The sequence below is a fragment of the Zonotrichia albicollis genome, chromosome 3 (genome assembly GCF_047830755.1).
Source record: "Zonotrichia albicollis isolate bZonAlb1 chromosome 3, bZonAlb1.hap1, whole genome shotgun sequence".
Taxonomy (NCBI): Eukaryota; Metazoa; Chordata; class Aves; order Passeriformes; family Passerellidae; genus Zonotrichia; species Zonotrichia albicollis.
This window is the reverse complement of record NC_133821.1, coordinates 35450654-35466832: the sequence shown is the minus strand read 5'-3', so window position 1 is coordinate 35466832 and position 16179 is coordinate 35450654. Positions and strand designations below refer to the sequence as shown.

At 41.0% G+C, this 16179-nt stretch overlaps 1 protein-coding gene across 2 annotated transcripts; it reads left to right on the top strand.

Annotated features, from left to right (window-relative positions):
* Positions 1 to 786: 786 nt before the first annotated feature.
* On the top strand, positions 787 to 15497 carry KCNG3 (potassium voltage-gated channel modifier subfamily G member 3). 2 transcript variants are annotated; one of them, XM_005483073.4, is made up of 2 exons: positions 787 to 1810; positions 10367 to 15497. In XM_005483073.4, the coding sequence occupies exons 1-2, from the start codon at positions 1200 to 1202 to the stop codon at positions 11010 to 11012; spliced, it is 1257 nt and encodes a 418-aa protein (XP_005483130.1). In that variant the 5' UTR covers positions 787 to 1199; the 3' UTR covers positions 11013 to 15497. The 2 variants fall into 2 exon arrangements, with proteins under 2 accessions (XP_005483130.1, XP_005483129.1); XM_005483072.4 differs by having other exon boundaries at positions 793 to 1843.
* The last annotated feature ends 682 nt before the right edge of the window (positions 15498 to 16179 follow it).

Genomic DNA, 16179 nt, shown 5'->3' with positions numbered 1-16179 from the left:
GAGAGCTGTGTCTCGCCTGCTTTTAGCCCAAGATATTCCAGATGTTAATGAGCCTAGAAAATACCTCACTTTGGAGAACTGTCATATTGAAATAAAAAAAAAAAAAGAATTTCAAAACCCGTCAGTAGCGGAAATTAACTCCCTGTACTTGATGCAGCCAAATGAAATCGAAGCTTTAGAGTGCAGACAGGGTCGGAGCAGCTAATAATTGCTTTAATCTTGAGAAGAGGTGCAGGACACAGGAACACAGGAAGCTGCGGGAGCAGAGACCTGAGACCAGCATGGGCAGAAGCAGGGAAGAAGATTGCCTATTGCACTTGGCTCTCCCTGGGGTCCATGAACTATCTGAGGAGGAAAAAGAGAAGTGTCCCTGTATAGATGTGCCGGGGCGGATGGGCTGTGACAAGGAGGGGAGCCCGGCGCTGCGGCCAGCGCTGCCCGCCGCCGCCCTGCCCTTACCGGGCACCGGGACCGCCCGGCGCCCCGGCGGGCAAACAAACGAGCTGAGAGAGACAGGCGCTGGCCGTCGGCTGCCGCGAACAAGGAGCGAGCTGCATCGTGCTCACACACTTCACTTCGAGCTTTCCTTGAGCGGGGGAAAACGCCCACAAAGTGTTACTTGCGTTTAGTGGACAACTTGGAGCCAGTGCCGCTTGGCGGGGCGGACAGCGGGGCCGGCGGGCCCCGCCGCTGCCCAGACCTGTGCCGGGAGGGGTGCCCGGAGGGCGGCGGGCAGCGGGAGTCCCGCTCCGCTCCGTGTGCGCGGGCGGGAAGGAGGCGTGTCCCCACCCCTCCGTCGCCGCACCGCCCCTCGCTCGCCCGCCCGCCCGCCCGCCGGCACCGGCGGAGCGCAGCGGAGCGGCGCCGGGCGCGGAGCTCCGCCGGCACAGCCATGCCCGCGGCCGTGGCCCCGCTCCCGCCCCGGCGGGGCCCCGCGGAGGCGCCCGCCCGCCGGCGCTGAGCCGCGCCCGCACCTGCGAGCGGCATCACCCCCTGCGCTCCTGCGCGGCCGCCGGGGCGCCCGCGTCTCTCCGCCCCTGCCTCCCTCCCCGCCCGCTGCCCGCCCCGTCGCCGAGCGGGAGCCGCCAGCGGTGCGCGCAGAGCCGGAGCCGGGGCAGCCGCTGCCGCCCGCGCTGCCCCCCGCCTCGCCGCCCTGCCCTGCCCTGCCCGCCGTTCCCCTCCTCCGTGCCGCCCAAGCCATGAACTTTGGCCGCGGTCCCTCGGTGGTATTGAACGTCGGGGGCACCCGGTACTCCTTCTCCCGGGAGGTGCTGAAGGATTTCCCGCTGCGCCGGGTGAGCCGCCTGCACGGCTGCCTCTCGGAGCAGGACGTTCTGGAGGTGTGCGACGACTACGACCGGGAGCGGAACGAGTACTTCTTCGACAGGCACTCGGAGGCCTTCGGCTTCATCATGCTGTACGTCCGGCACGGCCACCTGCGCTTCGTGCCGCACATGTGCGAGCTCTCCTTCTACAACGAGATGATCTACTGGGGGCTGGAGGGCTCCCACCTCGACTACTGCTGCCAGCGCCGCCTCGACGACCGCATGTCCGAGACGTTCACCTACTACGCGGCGGAGGAGCCGAATGGCGGCCCCGAGGGCAAGGGCCGGCGGCCGCCCCGAGCCGAGGGCAGGAAGTGGCTCGAGAGGATGAGGAGGACTTTTGAGGAGCCCACGTCTTCCGTGGCCGCCCAGGTCCTGGCCACCGTCTCCATCCTCTTCGTCATTGTGTCCATGGTGGTGCTGTGCGCCAGCACCCTGCCCGAGTGGCGGGCGCCGGAGAATCGCAGCGTGGAGGAGCAGAGCAGGTACACAGCAGAGTCAGTGAGGGAGCCCTCAGGGTAGGAGGATCCTTTATTTTCCCGCTGTCCGGTCCCCGTGTGTCCCGTCCAGTGTGTCCTTCCTGCCCCTTGTCTTGACGGTCCGTGGCTGTAGCCTCCACCGGCGGAGACGGTCTGCGCGCCTGGACAGCCCGGCCCTGAGCTGGGGCCCGGGGGGCTGGCGGGGTGTCTGTCGGGGCAGTGGCGCTGCTCCGCAGCCCCGGCTCCCCCGGGCTCTGCCGGGCACCGCGGCCCCGAGCGCAGGGGACGGGCGGGGGCCGGGGCCAGGCTCGGGTCTGGGCAGGCTGGAGGAGCGGGGACATCGGGGTACGGCTCCTGTTCGCAGGGAGGGTGCCTCCCTCCGTGAAGGTTCTTGGAGCTCTTACTGTCCCCTCTAAGGAGACACGGGACCACAGAGAACTTCAGACACTCCGGAAATCAATTTATGCCTTACGATTGTGAAGAGAAAAAAAAATAAAAAAGGAAAATAATCCCCCAAAAGAATTCAATTGCCTTGTCTTTTCCTTTGGGAAAAGACAAATGCTGTGAGTACTCTGCATGTATTCGTACAGGTCCTTCTGCTAGAGCAGATGCAGCGCCTGTTACGACTGTGCTCCGGTAAAATCCTGGATGTGGGAACAGCCTTACTCCCGCTCCTCCCTTTACATCTCAGATTCTCTATGTGGGGAACACAGGAGATGATCAAACTGTACATCAAGCTTTTGCAAAGGCATAATTCAAAATATAACATGTTTACATTTCCTTTAAGCATAATAAACACTGCAAAACAGTTGCAGAGAACAGGGCATGGGGTATAAGGCTCAATCCTGAGCTTTACTAGTAAGAGCAAACCCTTTTCCATCTTCTTGTGACCTCAGATTAGAGTTACATTGATGCAACTCTTGCACTCTTCTGTTCCCTCTCTCTCCTTCTTTCCTGTTCCCTAGAGAACAAAATTGAGACCAGTCTGGTAGAATTTCTCCCATAAATAAGACTGACATATAAAGAAAGAATTTGCTAGCTTCTCCCTTTTTTAAAAACAGACAGGATATTCAACAAAAAGTTTTCAGCTTCTGCTCTTCTAAAAGGGCACTACCGTGAAATTGCAGCCTTGTCATTATGAAATCATCATCTTTTACCATAGAGTTAATTGGAATGTGATATATTATATCTTAGTAGCCAGATTAATTCCTTGGAAAGTATTTTCATAGTTTCCATTAGCTTAATGGAAAACTGCACCTGTATTTCTCATTGTAGTTGAGCCAAAGAATTAATTGTATGAACAAAAAGAAAGCAGATGCAGTGTGAGAAGCTGTTTATTCCTGCTTAGATTCAGATATGTCAAAAGGGGATCCTAAAGGCTCTTCCATTTAAAAGCTTAGCAAGGTTATTTCAAAGAGGAGCTGCTGTGGGTGACCTCTGTACAGCAGCAAATTGCTGAGATACTCCCAAGAGGCATGGGAAAATAGATGCAACACTACAACAGCATTAACCACATAGGTCATGTCTTTGTTCATGTCTTCATGGTGCGGGAATCAACCACAAGTTTTCTCTTGCAAGAAAGAGTTCAGCTTGGAGAGGAACATGGCATAGAATGTGTAATTTTTCTTTCATGGTTCCTTTGTCTTCAAGATCTTGATTTTACTCTTCTGAACAATTGCATCTTGTACACCAGGTGTTAGAAGAATAAGGTCCTAAGTACTTGTAGGTGCAGCATAGACAAACAGTTCCCAGGGCAGTGAAGGCTCCTTTTAGAACCAGGACGACTTCCAGTGATGGGGTGAATTTCTTCTGTACTAGCTGTAGTACTCCATGTTATTGCAACAAAAAAATAGAAAAGTTTCTACCAGCTGAAAAGTTTCTACCAATGTCAGAAAAGTCTGTCGCATATAAACACCAGTACAGACTGAGTCATCTAAACCATGCACTGACTGCACAGGAACCTATCCCAGTCTGATGACAAACACATGGGAAACAGACACAAATGTGTGCCCCTCTGTCCACAAGTGACCACCAAGGTGGAGCCACTCCTCTCTTTTGCACATGCTGCTTCATTGCTAAAAAGTCTGTTATAGCTGGAAATGAGTGTATTAGCTACAGCTGCTTTTAAGTGAGCTGTCCAGTTTAGTTGTCACTACTGACATGTGCCATAGCATTGGACCTAACATGCCCAGTTGTCATCTGGCTGTGTTTGCCCTTATGTGTTTATGATTAGTTTGTAGTTATTTCATTTGAAAATAGTTGGGTTTGCAAAATTTAAGTAGCTAAATGGTTTTATTTGAAAACCTGACCACGGAAATCCTATGGAAGTTTCTGGGATTGCATACTCTGGCAATACAATCCCTTTTAGGTGAGAAGGTTTTAAAAAAATCTATCCACTTGTTTCTGACACATTTAAAAATTTGAAACCAAATTCTGTCATTTGTTTATTAAGCAGTGTTCCTCATCAAAATAAAGAAATTCTATCTAACATAGTAATACAAAAATTTTTTTTTTCCCAAGAGAAATTGTTACCTTACTGCCGTACACAAGTGAGTTTTGACTTGCATGGCACTGTAATTACTAGTACAAAAATTGCACGTTATTCAAAAAATGTATTTTGAGAAGTTTTAGGAGTGCAAATTGAATGGGTTAATCTAGAAATGCCTGATCTGTAGATTTGGATGTAGTCGGTTATTCAGCTCAGCATAAGCCACAGAGGTGAGGAAACCCAGCAACTCTGATATTCTCAATCTCTCACAATAAGCCCTCCTGCCCTTGCCTCAGTGTGTTATGTCAGAAAGGTGCCACATGGACAATTTCTGTGGCTGGCTCCCGTGGTAACCATTCCCAGAACTGCTTTGGACAGCTGTACTGAAAGCAGCTGACCAGCAGTGTGCCTTCAGCTTACCTCGACATCATCTCAGCAACTGAGGGGATCATGAATTCTGGCATCTACAAAAAATGAGGTTTCAGTGAGGGCTACTGGGACTGCCAGCTAACACCAGATGTATTTGTTTTCCATGTATGAACACTCTTTCAGCAGAAGAAGAATTAAATCCACCAAACTTTTTTTCACAAACCACTATGATGTTATGCCTTTTCATGGTGACCATGCTCTCACAGGATGAACAGCCCATGGCTATTTCTGATCCTTTGGGATAACATGCTTTAGAAGGCAACAGAGAATTCCAGGAGTAACCTTTATTCAAGGAGAGAGGGATGGGAAATCTCACCTCGGAATTTGACAGATATTACAGACACTGAAATACAATTCCCTGATTGCAGAGGGATTGCCCTTCCCAGGCCTGTTCTCAGGATGAGGGATGAGCTATTAAATTTATTTCATTCTAAGATTTTTGCTCCATTCCCTGCCTTGGCAAGTTCCACTTATCGGAGCTAAAGATTTGCATTAGATTTGCAGAGTTTAGGAGCAGACAGCAGGAATGCCTTCTGTTGCTTTTGGCAATTTTAAGTCATCTTTGCTGTCCTCTGAACTGTGCCAACAGATGCATACTGTGAGTCTCTGCTCAGGGACCTGTCCATGCACTGATTGGGAGCGTCATCTTCTAGGGAGAGCTTCTCAAGCTGTAATAGGAAATCATTTGAAGCTGCTTGACTTACTGGCAGCACAGTTCTAGCTACCTGCCTTAAAACTATTTTTCTAATGCTGAATACAAGCAGCTTGTTAGCACTAAGAAGAGATGGTTGTCCCCTTTCCACTTGATAATCATGATTAGGTTTGTACTGAAATAATCACTGACTTATCAAGCCCACATGATTTATGTGTTCTTAAACAAAAGCAAATAATCACAGTAGTTTCTCCAAACAGCATCTCTCATCAAGAGCATGTGGACTTTTTTTAATCTTTGCAAAATATCAGCCTAAAAAACTGCATGTGAATTTTAGACATACAAAAAATAGTATTTCTTTATAGTAGTGGAATGTCAGAACACCTGAATGTTCATGCTTAACACCTCTTCAAAAAACAGTAAGAACTCCTTTCCTGGACAAGATCTAACTTGAATATCACATTTTTGCAGATTTTATGTTAAAACAGTGGGCTGAGGGTAAAGAATGGAACCAAAGACATAGGTTAAAAACACAGGCATGGATTCTTCTATTGAATTTACCAGTTCTTTGAAAAATAGAGGTGAAACAAAGAACAGATGTACATCACTGCCTGGGCACAGCCAAGCCTTAAACTCACCAGGGCCAGGTGCCAGTCATGTTCAGCATAGAGGGTAAAGATGCTGAGGATCTCAGGGCTCAAGATGTTTGTATCCAGGTCTCCTCTTCGAGCTGTGAAAGGGATTTGCCCCTTCCCTGGGGAGTATGGGTCATTACAGCCTCCCACACAAAGAGTTTAATGCATGACAACATATAATTTCTGCCAAAGCAGGGGCAGAATGGGGACAAAAAAGCCCGCAGGGTTTTTAATTCAGGGAAACCGGCTGTTCTGTAGCCTTTACTCCACAGTTTGTAGTGAGAAGGAAGCCCTTGATTTCAAATGGATTAAAAAACTCCGAACATTTGCTGTAATCACTTAGGAGTCTTCCTGAGCAGGAATTTGATCATTCTAGCTACTGCTTGGGCATTTTTCCGGTTTAACGTGCTTTACATGGAAATAGGCTTTAGCAACAATTCAACAAATCAGTGCTGACAGTCTTTAATCCTGTCATATACTGTCTTTAATCATATCATCTGTTTTCCTCGTGTGTCCTGTTGCTGTGTATGTTTTATTTACAAGCTTAATAGATAATAATGCCACTAAGGAATATTTTGGCTCGATTTCAGCTAACTCACCAGGGGATATTGAAAATATATGAATTGGCAAGCTGAGGCAAAGAATATTGCTAAGTTGAAATTCTAAGACAGTTACCACATAGTTTTCTTTTTTAGTAATAACAAACTAAACTTGTTAGTGATTGAAAAAGATGATTTCTGAAATGGTTTAACTTATTGTACATAAAGTAGCTTATTCTGAGTGAAAGTTATCATATGGAACAGAAAACCGAACAGTGGTGGGATTACAGTAGGAATGAGGCTAACAAAGGCTTGATTTTCTGTTTATGGACAAAAGATTCATTAGAGCAATCTTGAAAGACTGCTAAGCACCAAGCAGCTTAAAATTTTGTGAGGAAAAACTCTTTCATGTGCTTTGGTCTGGGACAATGAACATTAATTTGGAGCAGGAATAGCCTGTAACTGAATAAAAATTAGTATTTTCTGTGATTATTCATAAAATTTGTGAGGAATCTTCAAGAAAATACTTCATGGCTTTGTTTTTGATTCCCCCTCTCCTTTTTGGATACCAGCTATTTTAAAACTGAAAAAACCCAACCAACAAAAAACCCAGATGGAAGTTTATAAAGTAGGTATTACATTTTTACCAAATAAAGGTACTATTTCATTATATAGTTAGGGCACTATTTAATTATATAGTTATAGATTTTAATACAGCATTATTCCAGACATAGGCAATAAAAGCAGTCTGTCCTGTGAATATGCAGAAAATATTTTAAGAACTGATTATGAAAAATACAGGTACTTTGGTCTTCTGAGTATATGCCTTTTATGTGGCTTTAACTTCATTCTCTGTTAAGTTCTCTTAAGGACGAACTGTTAAAATTGCTTTCCTTATTAGATGTTATTTATCCACTGATAAGGTTAACTATAGAGATAAGTCACTGCAAAGAGAGGGAAACTTGATCTGAAAGTGGAAATGTAGAATGTAGCACTCCAGATTTCCCAACATGCCAGAGGTTTCTAGTTTTTCTCACCAAAGCACTCATTTTTGTATGATTCACCAGTACTGCCAAAATCCATCTACACAGGCAAAAAAGGAGTGACAAGAGAGGAAAAATGAAAAATGTTTCACTTATGGCTGAAAAGTAAGTAGAAGAAAGAAAAAAATAAGGGACACCCTTCATTATCTTCTTCCCAGCCAGGGGAAAGAAGGATGGATGCAAAATGGAGAAGTGGAAGTGCAAGCTAAAATGGAATGGCATTAATGTATCCCCCACTGCCTTGATCTCACTTTGTCATTTTTGCACCAATGATGTTCCTTAGCTCACTTCAAATCTGTTCTACAAGAAAATACTTCTTCAGTCCTTCCTACTGAAGTATATCTGATTTACAGTATTTCTTGTCCCAGGAACTGCCAGAGTAAAGCAATGGATTGATGATATTTCATGCACTTTTACTTGTACAACTATTCCCCAAAGTTACATGACCACTGAATCGATATTGATTCATGAAGAAAATTTCTACTGTATCACAACAATCAGGACCTAACTTCCTTAAATCTCAACCCAGAGATAACCTGTCTAAGGGGTGGCAAAATGGAAGAGTCATGTTTCTGACATTATCAGGGCATCAGGAGGAAATAGCAAGTGAAAAAGCTTTAAATTGTATAATAACAAATTTCTTTTTCATTTAAATGCTTCGTGTCATAGGAGACAGACAACACTACCAGAGAAATCTCATAAAATGCAAAGAAATAGTCTGTTGGAATTGTTGAACATTCCTGACTGCAACTTTCTATTCTCTTTTACATGAGATCTCAACTAGACAACATATAATTACATTTGGACATCATCAGTTTGTCCATTACCATGATTTTGCTGTTTGATTATACTGGGGAAAACTTAGGAATTAAAAAAGGATTTAAGAAAACTTACCCATTTAGCCTTTTTCCTTGGTTTTTTTCCCCAACATAAAGGAAGTTTCAAAAAGCCTAATTTTTAAGAGAACACCTAATTCTTAAGAGCAAACTGGTTTTGAATTTCAAAAATCTTTCCATCAAAAGGTGCTAACATGAACTAGTGTTGTCAAAGCCCTTTATGAAGAAAGACCACTTGCTTTCAGAACTTCTATTGTTATTTGTAAAAAAAAAGAAAAATATGGTCCAATTTTATCTGACTAAATATTTAAGTAATTAATTTATGTTCACTTAAATTTACTGTGGCTAAAATAACAGTGTACCTTATGACTTTACACCAAGTGACTGTTACTGTTTCTTCCAATTTTAGCTAAAAATTAAAGAGAATTAATTTTTAAAATTAATGAAAAAAATAAACAAAATTTTAGTGTGTAAGATGTCTATTAAAAAGTTAGTTTAAAGAGTCTATAATTACATCAGTTAGAGAATACTGTCTTTCTTATCTTAACAGGCCACTATCTTATTATTAACAACAGATTTCAGAACTGGTAAGAAATTATGCAGATGTGTTAGAGAAGAAAAATTTTAGATTTGAAATGACAGTTGGATTTTCACTTGCAAATCAAAATGTTTCAACAGACACTACCTTGTTAGAGTCCTTGCAGTAGCGAAAAACTCTGGTTGTATTTCCTGGCAGTATTTTTGAGTCTCTGATCTCACACCAGTTTGGTTTCAGAGCTGTTGATAACAGCAGGCATCAGTGATGAGCTTTTTCTTTGCTTAAACTGTTGGTTAAAAAGATAAATGGAGAAATGAAGGGAAGGTTAGCTTCCATGCCCTCATGTATTAAAAAAGTGAGCACAGTCTGAAGTCTTAGGGAGATTTGTGACCACATGCACAACAGTTACTAAGTAATATTTAAACAACATTTTTATCTCCTGTTTCTGCCTTCCACTGGTTTCAAGTTGAGATATTATCAAATCTCATTCAATGCAGTGGGACTTGAAAATATTTAAGAATATACTGAAATCCTCTCCCGGAATTTCTTCTGCATTTGGCAAGAAGAGGATCTTGCCTATTACCTTAACATCTGTTTACCTTGCATTTTTCTGCAATGTAGTTCAGGTGGACTTATATTTACAGCAAAAGAGAAAATTCAGTAATGCAGAGCATAGTGGTAAACGGAAGGATACAAGCTTAGTACTTTATGGATGCAATACTGAAAATAAAATACCATCTGTATTTAGTGGCAATACCTGTATAGGTCTGACTGCAGGTAAGCCCCTGTTTGGGATGCAGATCAGATAGACTGGTTTAGGTTAGTTCCTAAAGAATTAATATGCATGAATCATCCAATGCAAATACTTACATCTGCCTGTTTGATCTTCACTTCCATTTTAGTTTAGCAGTCTGGTTCTATACATTACTGTTCATAACTAGACAGTTCACTGATCTACAACTCTTGGCATTCCCAAGTGGATCAGGCCTCACAGACTTAAAAAAATTAAAAAAAAAATCCCCCAAACCTCAATCAACAACAGCAGCAAAAAACTCCAAACCCAGCTGTTGTAGATATGGTTACACATTGGCATTGATGTCTTATTTCCTGTAGGATTCCAGTTTTTGTGGGCATATTTGCCCAGTACTATGACTAGTAGCAATCCATAACTCAAAGAAAATGACCAGTGAGTGAGTTCTTAGCAATTATGTGTTCAAACTCTCTCTAGATCCTCAGGTTAATTGCTGAAATCCAGTGCCAGGTGCAGAATAAGGATGGCATGGCTTTCTGTTTGTTGTCTGTGAAAGTCTAAGTGTCACTTTGGTAATATCTGTGAACAAACAAAACATCCCCTGAAGACTTTGCACAGAGCATAAATGCTGTCCTTTGTTTCTTTTGGCAGGATAATTGAAGCTATCTGCATAGGCTGGTTCACTGCTGAATGCATTGTGAGGTTCATCGTCTCCAAAAACAAGTGTGAGTTTGTCAGAAGACCTCTCAACATCATTGATTTGCTGGCAATTACTCCTTACTACATCTCTGTTCTAATGACAGTTTTCACAGGGGAAAATTCACAGCTTCAGAGGGCTGGAGTCACCTTGAGGGTCTTAAGAATGATGAGAATCTTTTGGGTGATTAAACTGGCCCGTCATTTCATTGGCCTTCAAACACTTGGTCTGACTCTGAAGCGTTGTTACAGAGAGATGGTGATGCTACTTGTCTTTATCTGTGTTGCTATGGCAATTTTCAGTGCACTTTCACAGCTTCTTGAAAATGGGCTGGACTTGGGAACAAAAAATAAGGATTATGCCAGCATTCCTGCTGCTTGTTGGTGGGTGATCATCTCGATGACCACGGTTGGTTACGGTGACATGTGTCCCATCACTGTCCCAGGAAGGATTCTTGGAGGAATTTGTGTGGTTAGTGGCATCGTTTTATTAGCCCTGCCAATCACTTTCATTTATCACAGCTTTGTGCAGTGCTACCATGAGCTCAAGTTCCGATCTGCTAGGTACAGTAGAAGCCTCTCTGCCGAATTCCTAAATTGACCCAACTTGCATTCTGTTGTACTTACTTGCTAAGCTTTGTCTTAGAAGAGAACGGTGGAAGGTTCCTTCGTGTGTCCTCCTTGACTGGATGGTCCTGTGGAGCAACATTCTCACCAGCCCGGAGAAAGCCCGTCACCATTCAGACAGGAAGGATGGCCATCTGCCTTGAGCACCTTGCAAGGAGAGGGAGTGATGTTTCAAATTTGAGAGAGCAAAATTAACCAAAGAGGATTCGGAAGTCCTCAACCAGACCAGTTTGGTGTTCAGTTTGCCTTCCCTCAAAAAAAGCAGAACAAAAAAATGGGTGTAACATTGAGATCTGTAATTCCTGTAATTATATCGTAAACCATTCTAAGCAATGTGTAGCAGAAGTTTTTCAAATATTCCAATATCTAAATATTTCACAGAGGCATTGATAGCTTCTTGCCTGAAGTATCTCCACTTTTAACTCAGATAACCAAATTATATGCTGAAGGAGAATCACTGCTACTTTTGTGCTTTGCAACAAAGTACAGCTGGTTCTGACTCAGGAAAGATGAAGAATATAGGTCTGTAGGACAAAAAAACCTTGAGGCCTGATTCTGATCTTTGAGGAAGCACACAAATCTTCTGTAAACCCAGTGAAGTCAGTGGCATTTCTCTGAATTTCAGAGTTCACAAAGAAGTGCAAAAAGTGAACCACTGAATGTTGTAAGCAAGGACTTCTTTAGATCACAATTAATTTCTTCTCTGGAACCAAGCTGTAAGTAGAAGCAAGTATTGTATTTTACAAAGATCAGCATAAGAAATCAGGGATTGATATGTATATATTTCCTGGTAGGTTAGTGGGGGAGCTCTCCAAATTTTATATACATTCAGCTGAACTCCATCACCTGAAGTTACATTCTCATAAGCACAGATTTTCCCTCCCTAAACTTCTTCCTGCCCCACATATCTTAAACATAGATATCATAGTGAGAGTTCTCTTAAGACAAATTGTAAGATTTCATCATTTGAAATGGCCTGGAGCAAGCACTGGAAAACAAGAGTACGTGCTCCCTGTCAGATGGGACTCCTCATCATCTTAAATTCTGCAATCCTTACTGAAGGATATACCTCAATGGAAGTTTTAAAAACAACTGTAAAAAGCCCAGAGCATACCAAAGAAAGTAAAATATAGAAGTGTGAGTTGCACTTGGAAAAATGGTGTATTCTCCAACGTTACTAGAAAATGAAAATGAATCAAGTTAGGTTCTGAAATATAGTTCACTACATTTCTTGTGTAGTACTGCTTAATAGCATTGTTCAGTATAATTCTGAAATGCTGCTATATAGAAATGTGCAGTTAGATATTAAAATACATCAAGGTACAGCTTTATAAATTTGGGTACCAATAAACATCAACAGGGAGCTTTCATGCTAACATGGAAGTTCAGAGTCATCAGCACAGCTGGAATTTGTGTGCTTGCCTGAAAATACTGCATTTACTCTTACTGTGCTGTAGAGGCATCTTTTATATCTGTAACTGTGAAAGGCTTTAGAAGTGAAATGAGTACCACCTAGAAAACACATCCCTGGAATTGCTCACTCAAATAAACCTGCCACATTGATCAGTAACCAATATATTGAAGGTTCTTCCCTGAGACCTCAAAGAGTCATTATTATTTTAAGTGGTCTTAGTCTTAAGTAGTCTTAAGAAATACATTGCAATTTTTCTGAAGACCTGGAAAGAATTTTAGTAGCCTTCTTACAGACAAGCTTGACTTTCCCTTCAAGACTCCATTGTTGAGTGCTGTTACAGCCATACCTCTGTTTCTTCCCACGAGTGTGTTCAAAGGTTAGCTCTGTAGTTCCCTACACTATTATATATTTATGCCTTTTCTATCAAAATCATGTTGCTCAGAAACCTGCTCCAGCATTCCACAGAGAGGTGATTATGAGATCAGCAAAAATTCTTTCTTAGGTGAGATTCACAGCTGATGTTAGTTAGGCAAGTTGTGACTTCAGAGACACTTAGATGTTTTACAGCCGTGGAGCTGCTGGCTCTGTATTCCTGCATGTGTACCTATATATATCCTGCATATATTATATATTATAGTCAGTTGAAATGTTTGGGGTTTTTTTATTCCTCACAGAAAATTTCCTCCTTGACAAAATTAAAATTTCAGACTTTAATCCAAACATAGACATTGAAGAAAATGACATTTTCATCTTCTAATGAAAAGTTATTTTGACAATATCAAAACAATTTCTAAGTATAAAACTGCTACTTTTTTTTGCTCCAATTTTTAATTTTTTTTTATTTATTTTTAGCTAAAATAGGTTAAAGACCCCACGTAAGAACTTAGCCCTACAGATTTTCATGTGCTGTTTTGAATGCTTGGGAAAAATACTGTTTGTCACAAAACTCCTTCAAACTTACTTTGTCTTTTGTCCACATATTGTATTTAACCAAACCAATGCTCTAAGATACAACCCTCCTCCACAAAACGCCCAAACCATCATCATGGTGACAATAACCTAAAATCCATGCAGAATGTGAATAAAAAGTATGTTGCAATCTTGATTTCAAGACAAAATAAAATGTGTTTCAGCTCAACCTATAAATCTAATCTTTAGATGCCTGTACAAAGGAAAAACATAAATTAATGCACATAATAACTTGTGAATACCAATTTGCACCATGAATCATTTTTGCATAAGCAATTAAGGACAGGAAGTTTTCAACAATCCAGGCTATATATGGTATACAAACAAAATGTTTCATCCTTTATGAAGTGTTTTTTAGATGAAGAATCCTTTCCCAGTGTTAAAACATAAATCTAATGAAAATAACTGTGTAAAGGACTAAGTCTGTGGAGATTATCTTAAGTCATTCTATGTTTTTTTGAACAGTTTGTGTTCAATTTTTATATTGCAAAATGTGAACAGAATGACCTAATGTTCTTTTTTAATTTGAGTTATAATAAAATATTTTCAAACTGCTGTATATAAGCCCACAAAGGAGAGATCCTGCAGTGGGTTTTTTGGTGTTTGTTTGTGGGGTTTTTGGTTTGTTTTTTTTTTTTTTCTCTTTTTATTGTTGTATGGTTATTAATGTAGACTTTATCTTCCTTATGAACCAAATTGAAATAAAGTAATCTTCATGGTAGCCTTAAATAAGAATTTTCTAGGGTAATTAGGATGCCTGACTTCTAGTAATGTATGTCATCTTATTTTCAACAGACCAGTGTTTTTTTAGTGAAACCTTACCAAATATTAATTATATGTGTAGTCAAAAATAAGCACATTTTAAAACAGTTAAAACTGTTTTATAAAATTTTCTGGAAACCATGTTTATGCAGACATGAGGTGCAGCACTCTATTTCAAAGTGCAGCATTTCAAAGCCAAAAGCCAAGTGAAGGCAAGCTGGTTCATCTCTAATCTCTCTATGTTTGAACCCTATACAATAAAAGATTTGATGGGCAGTTTCTCTTGGAAATATTCACATCTGGAACAAATTAGATGAAACACAAATAGAGTAAAAAAAATAAATGAAGACAGCTTGTACAATTGTTATCCAGCATTTTGATTCATCTAAAATGGAAGCCAATGTCAATGACTTTTGAACTGCCAAGGTTAATCATACATTATATACTAGGTTCAAAGCCTAGGACTGATTTATTGGAAACTATACATTGGCTGTAATCCTTCAAAGTACTGTGTGTCACTTAAAAGTACTTCATCATTAATGAAGTCCCTGAAATGGAAAGCTCTCTAGGGTATTTTCCTTCTAAAGTTTTACATGAACCATCATGCCAAATATCACACACAATGAATGGAAGATTATCCTTTCCCTTGATGTGAAACTTGAAAACAAATTGAAAAAAATAAGTTTGGTTGACTGATGATATTAAACAGTCCTATCAGCATAAGGATGAGCCGTATAAAATGTGATATTCTTATTGTACAGTGGCTTATACTGGTGTGCATAGCAGCAAGTTTGAGAAAGATTAAAATCCTGGTGATGGAAAGTTCCTATCTTGATATCCATGTATTTAAAAGAAAAGGCACAGTGTTTTCATATAATTATGCAATTCATGCCTGTAAAGGAATTGATGTTCCTGTTCCAAAGTAAAACTGAAGTCCTCATGGGTTCAAAACACTTGTCTCTTCCCTTTTGGGTAACAACTAGAAAACCCTTATCAGATCTGAGCACCTTCCAGGAAGTGGACAAATGCACCCACCAGCCAGTTCAATTCAGCAGCCAAACCCTGTCGGTTTCCTGGGAACCAGCACAATGAACAAGGTCTGCTGTGCTCTGAATTTTATCTCACCTAAGAGGTTCAGGATCACTTGAAGTTTTTAGAATTATTATTTCAGATGAGCTACTAAGGAGACACTTGCTGGAAAGTTAAATAAGCTGTGCATAGCAAAAAAAGATACTGCTTTATAAGAAAGTTTTCACTGATTAAGAAAAAAAAAAAAAGGAAACTGGCTCTCATTATCTGTTCTTTGTTTATAAAGGCAAATATGCAGGTCAAGATATGTGATGATAATTAAAATTGCTATATAAAACAGATACCTGCTTAAAATACAGAGACTCAGTGTGAAAAGTCTTCCAGCTTTGGTAGAGCTATAACAGCTTCCAGTAGCTGAAAAGCTGCCCCAGCCCACACAGAGGAACAACAAAACACTGGTTTCACTGTAAAAAAGTGCAACACAAATTAGGGAGTGTGTTTCAGACAACAGACAGGTTAGGCACCAACAAGCTGCCGTTAGCAATCAAGACTGACAATCTGCTTGACAATAAATGTTAAGAGCCACAGAAGAAGAAGAATATAAATCTTTGGTCAAATTAATAAAATACAAATGTTTGGAACCACACATTTTAGAGTCCTTTATTCTTTACAAATGCTAAGGTTTATAATTTCACAGATCCCTAATTTTATATATTGTCTGATTATCTGTAATGAAAAATGTACTCTATAATTTGAAAAGGTAATAAATGTGAAGGGTTTTATGTGAATAAAGAATTAATTAGATAAAATAATGTAATAAAATTTGCTGGTCTTGTTGCCATATTTCATGGACTAGTGCTCAAAACACAAATGTTTATAAAATGTGTTCTTCTGAACAAGTGAATTCTATGGCTATTCATACTGGTACTGTACTTCTGCAAAAACTTTTAACAATTTCTGGCTACTG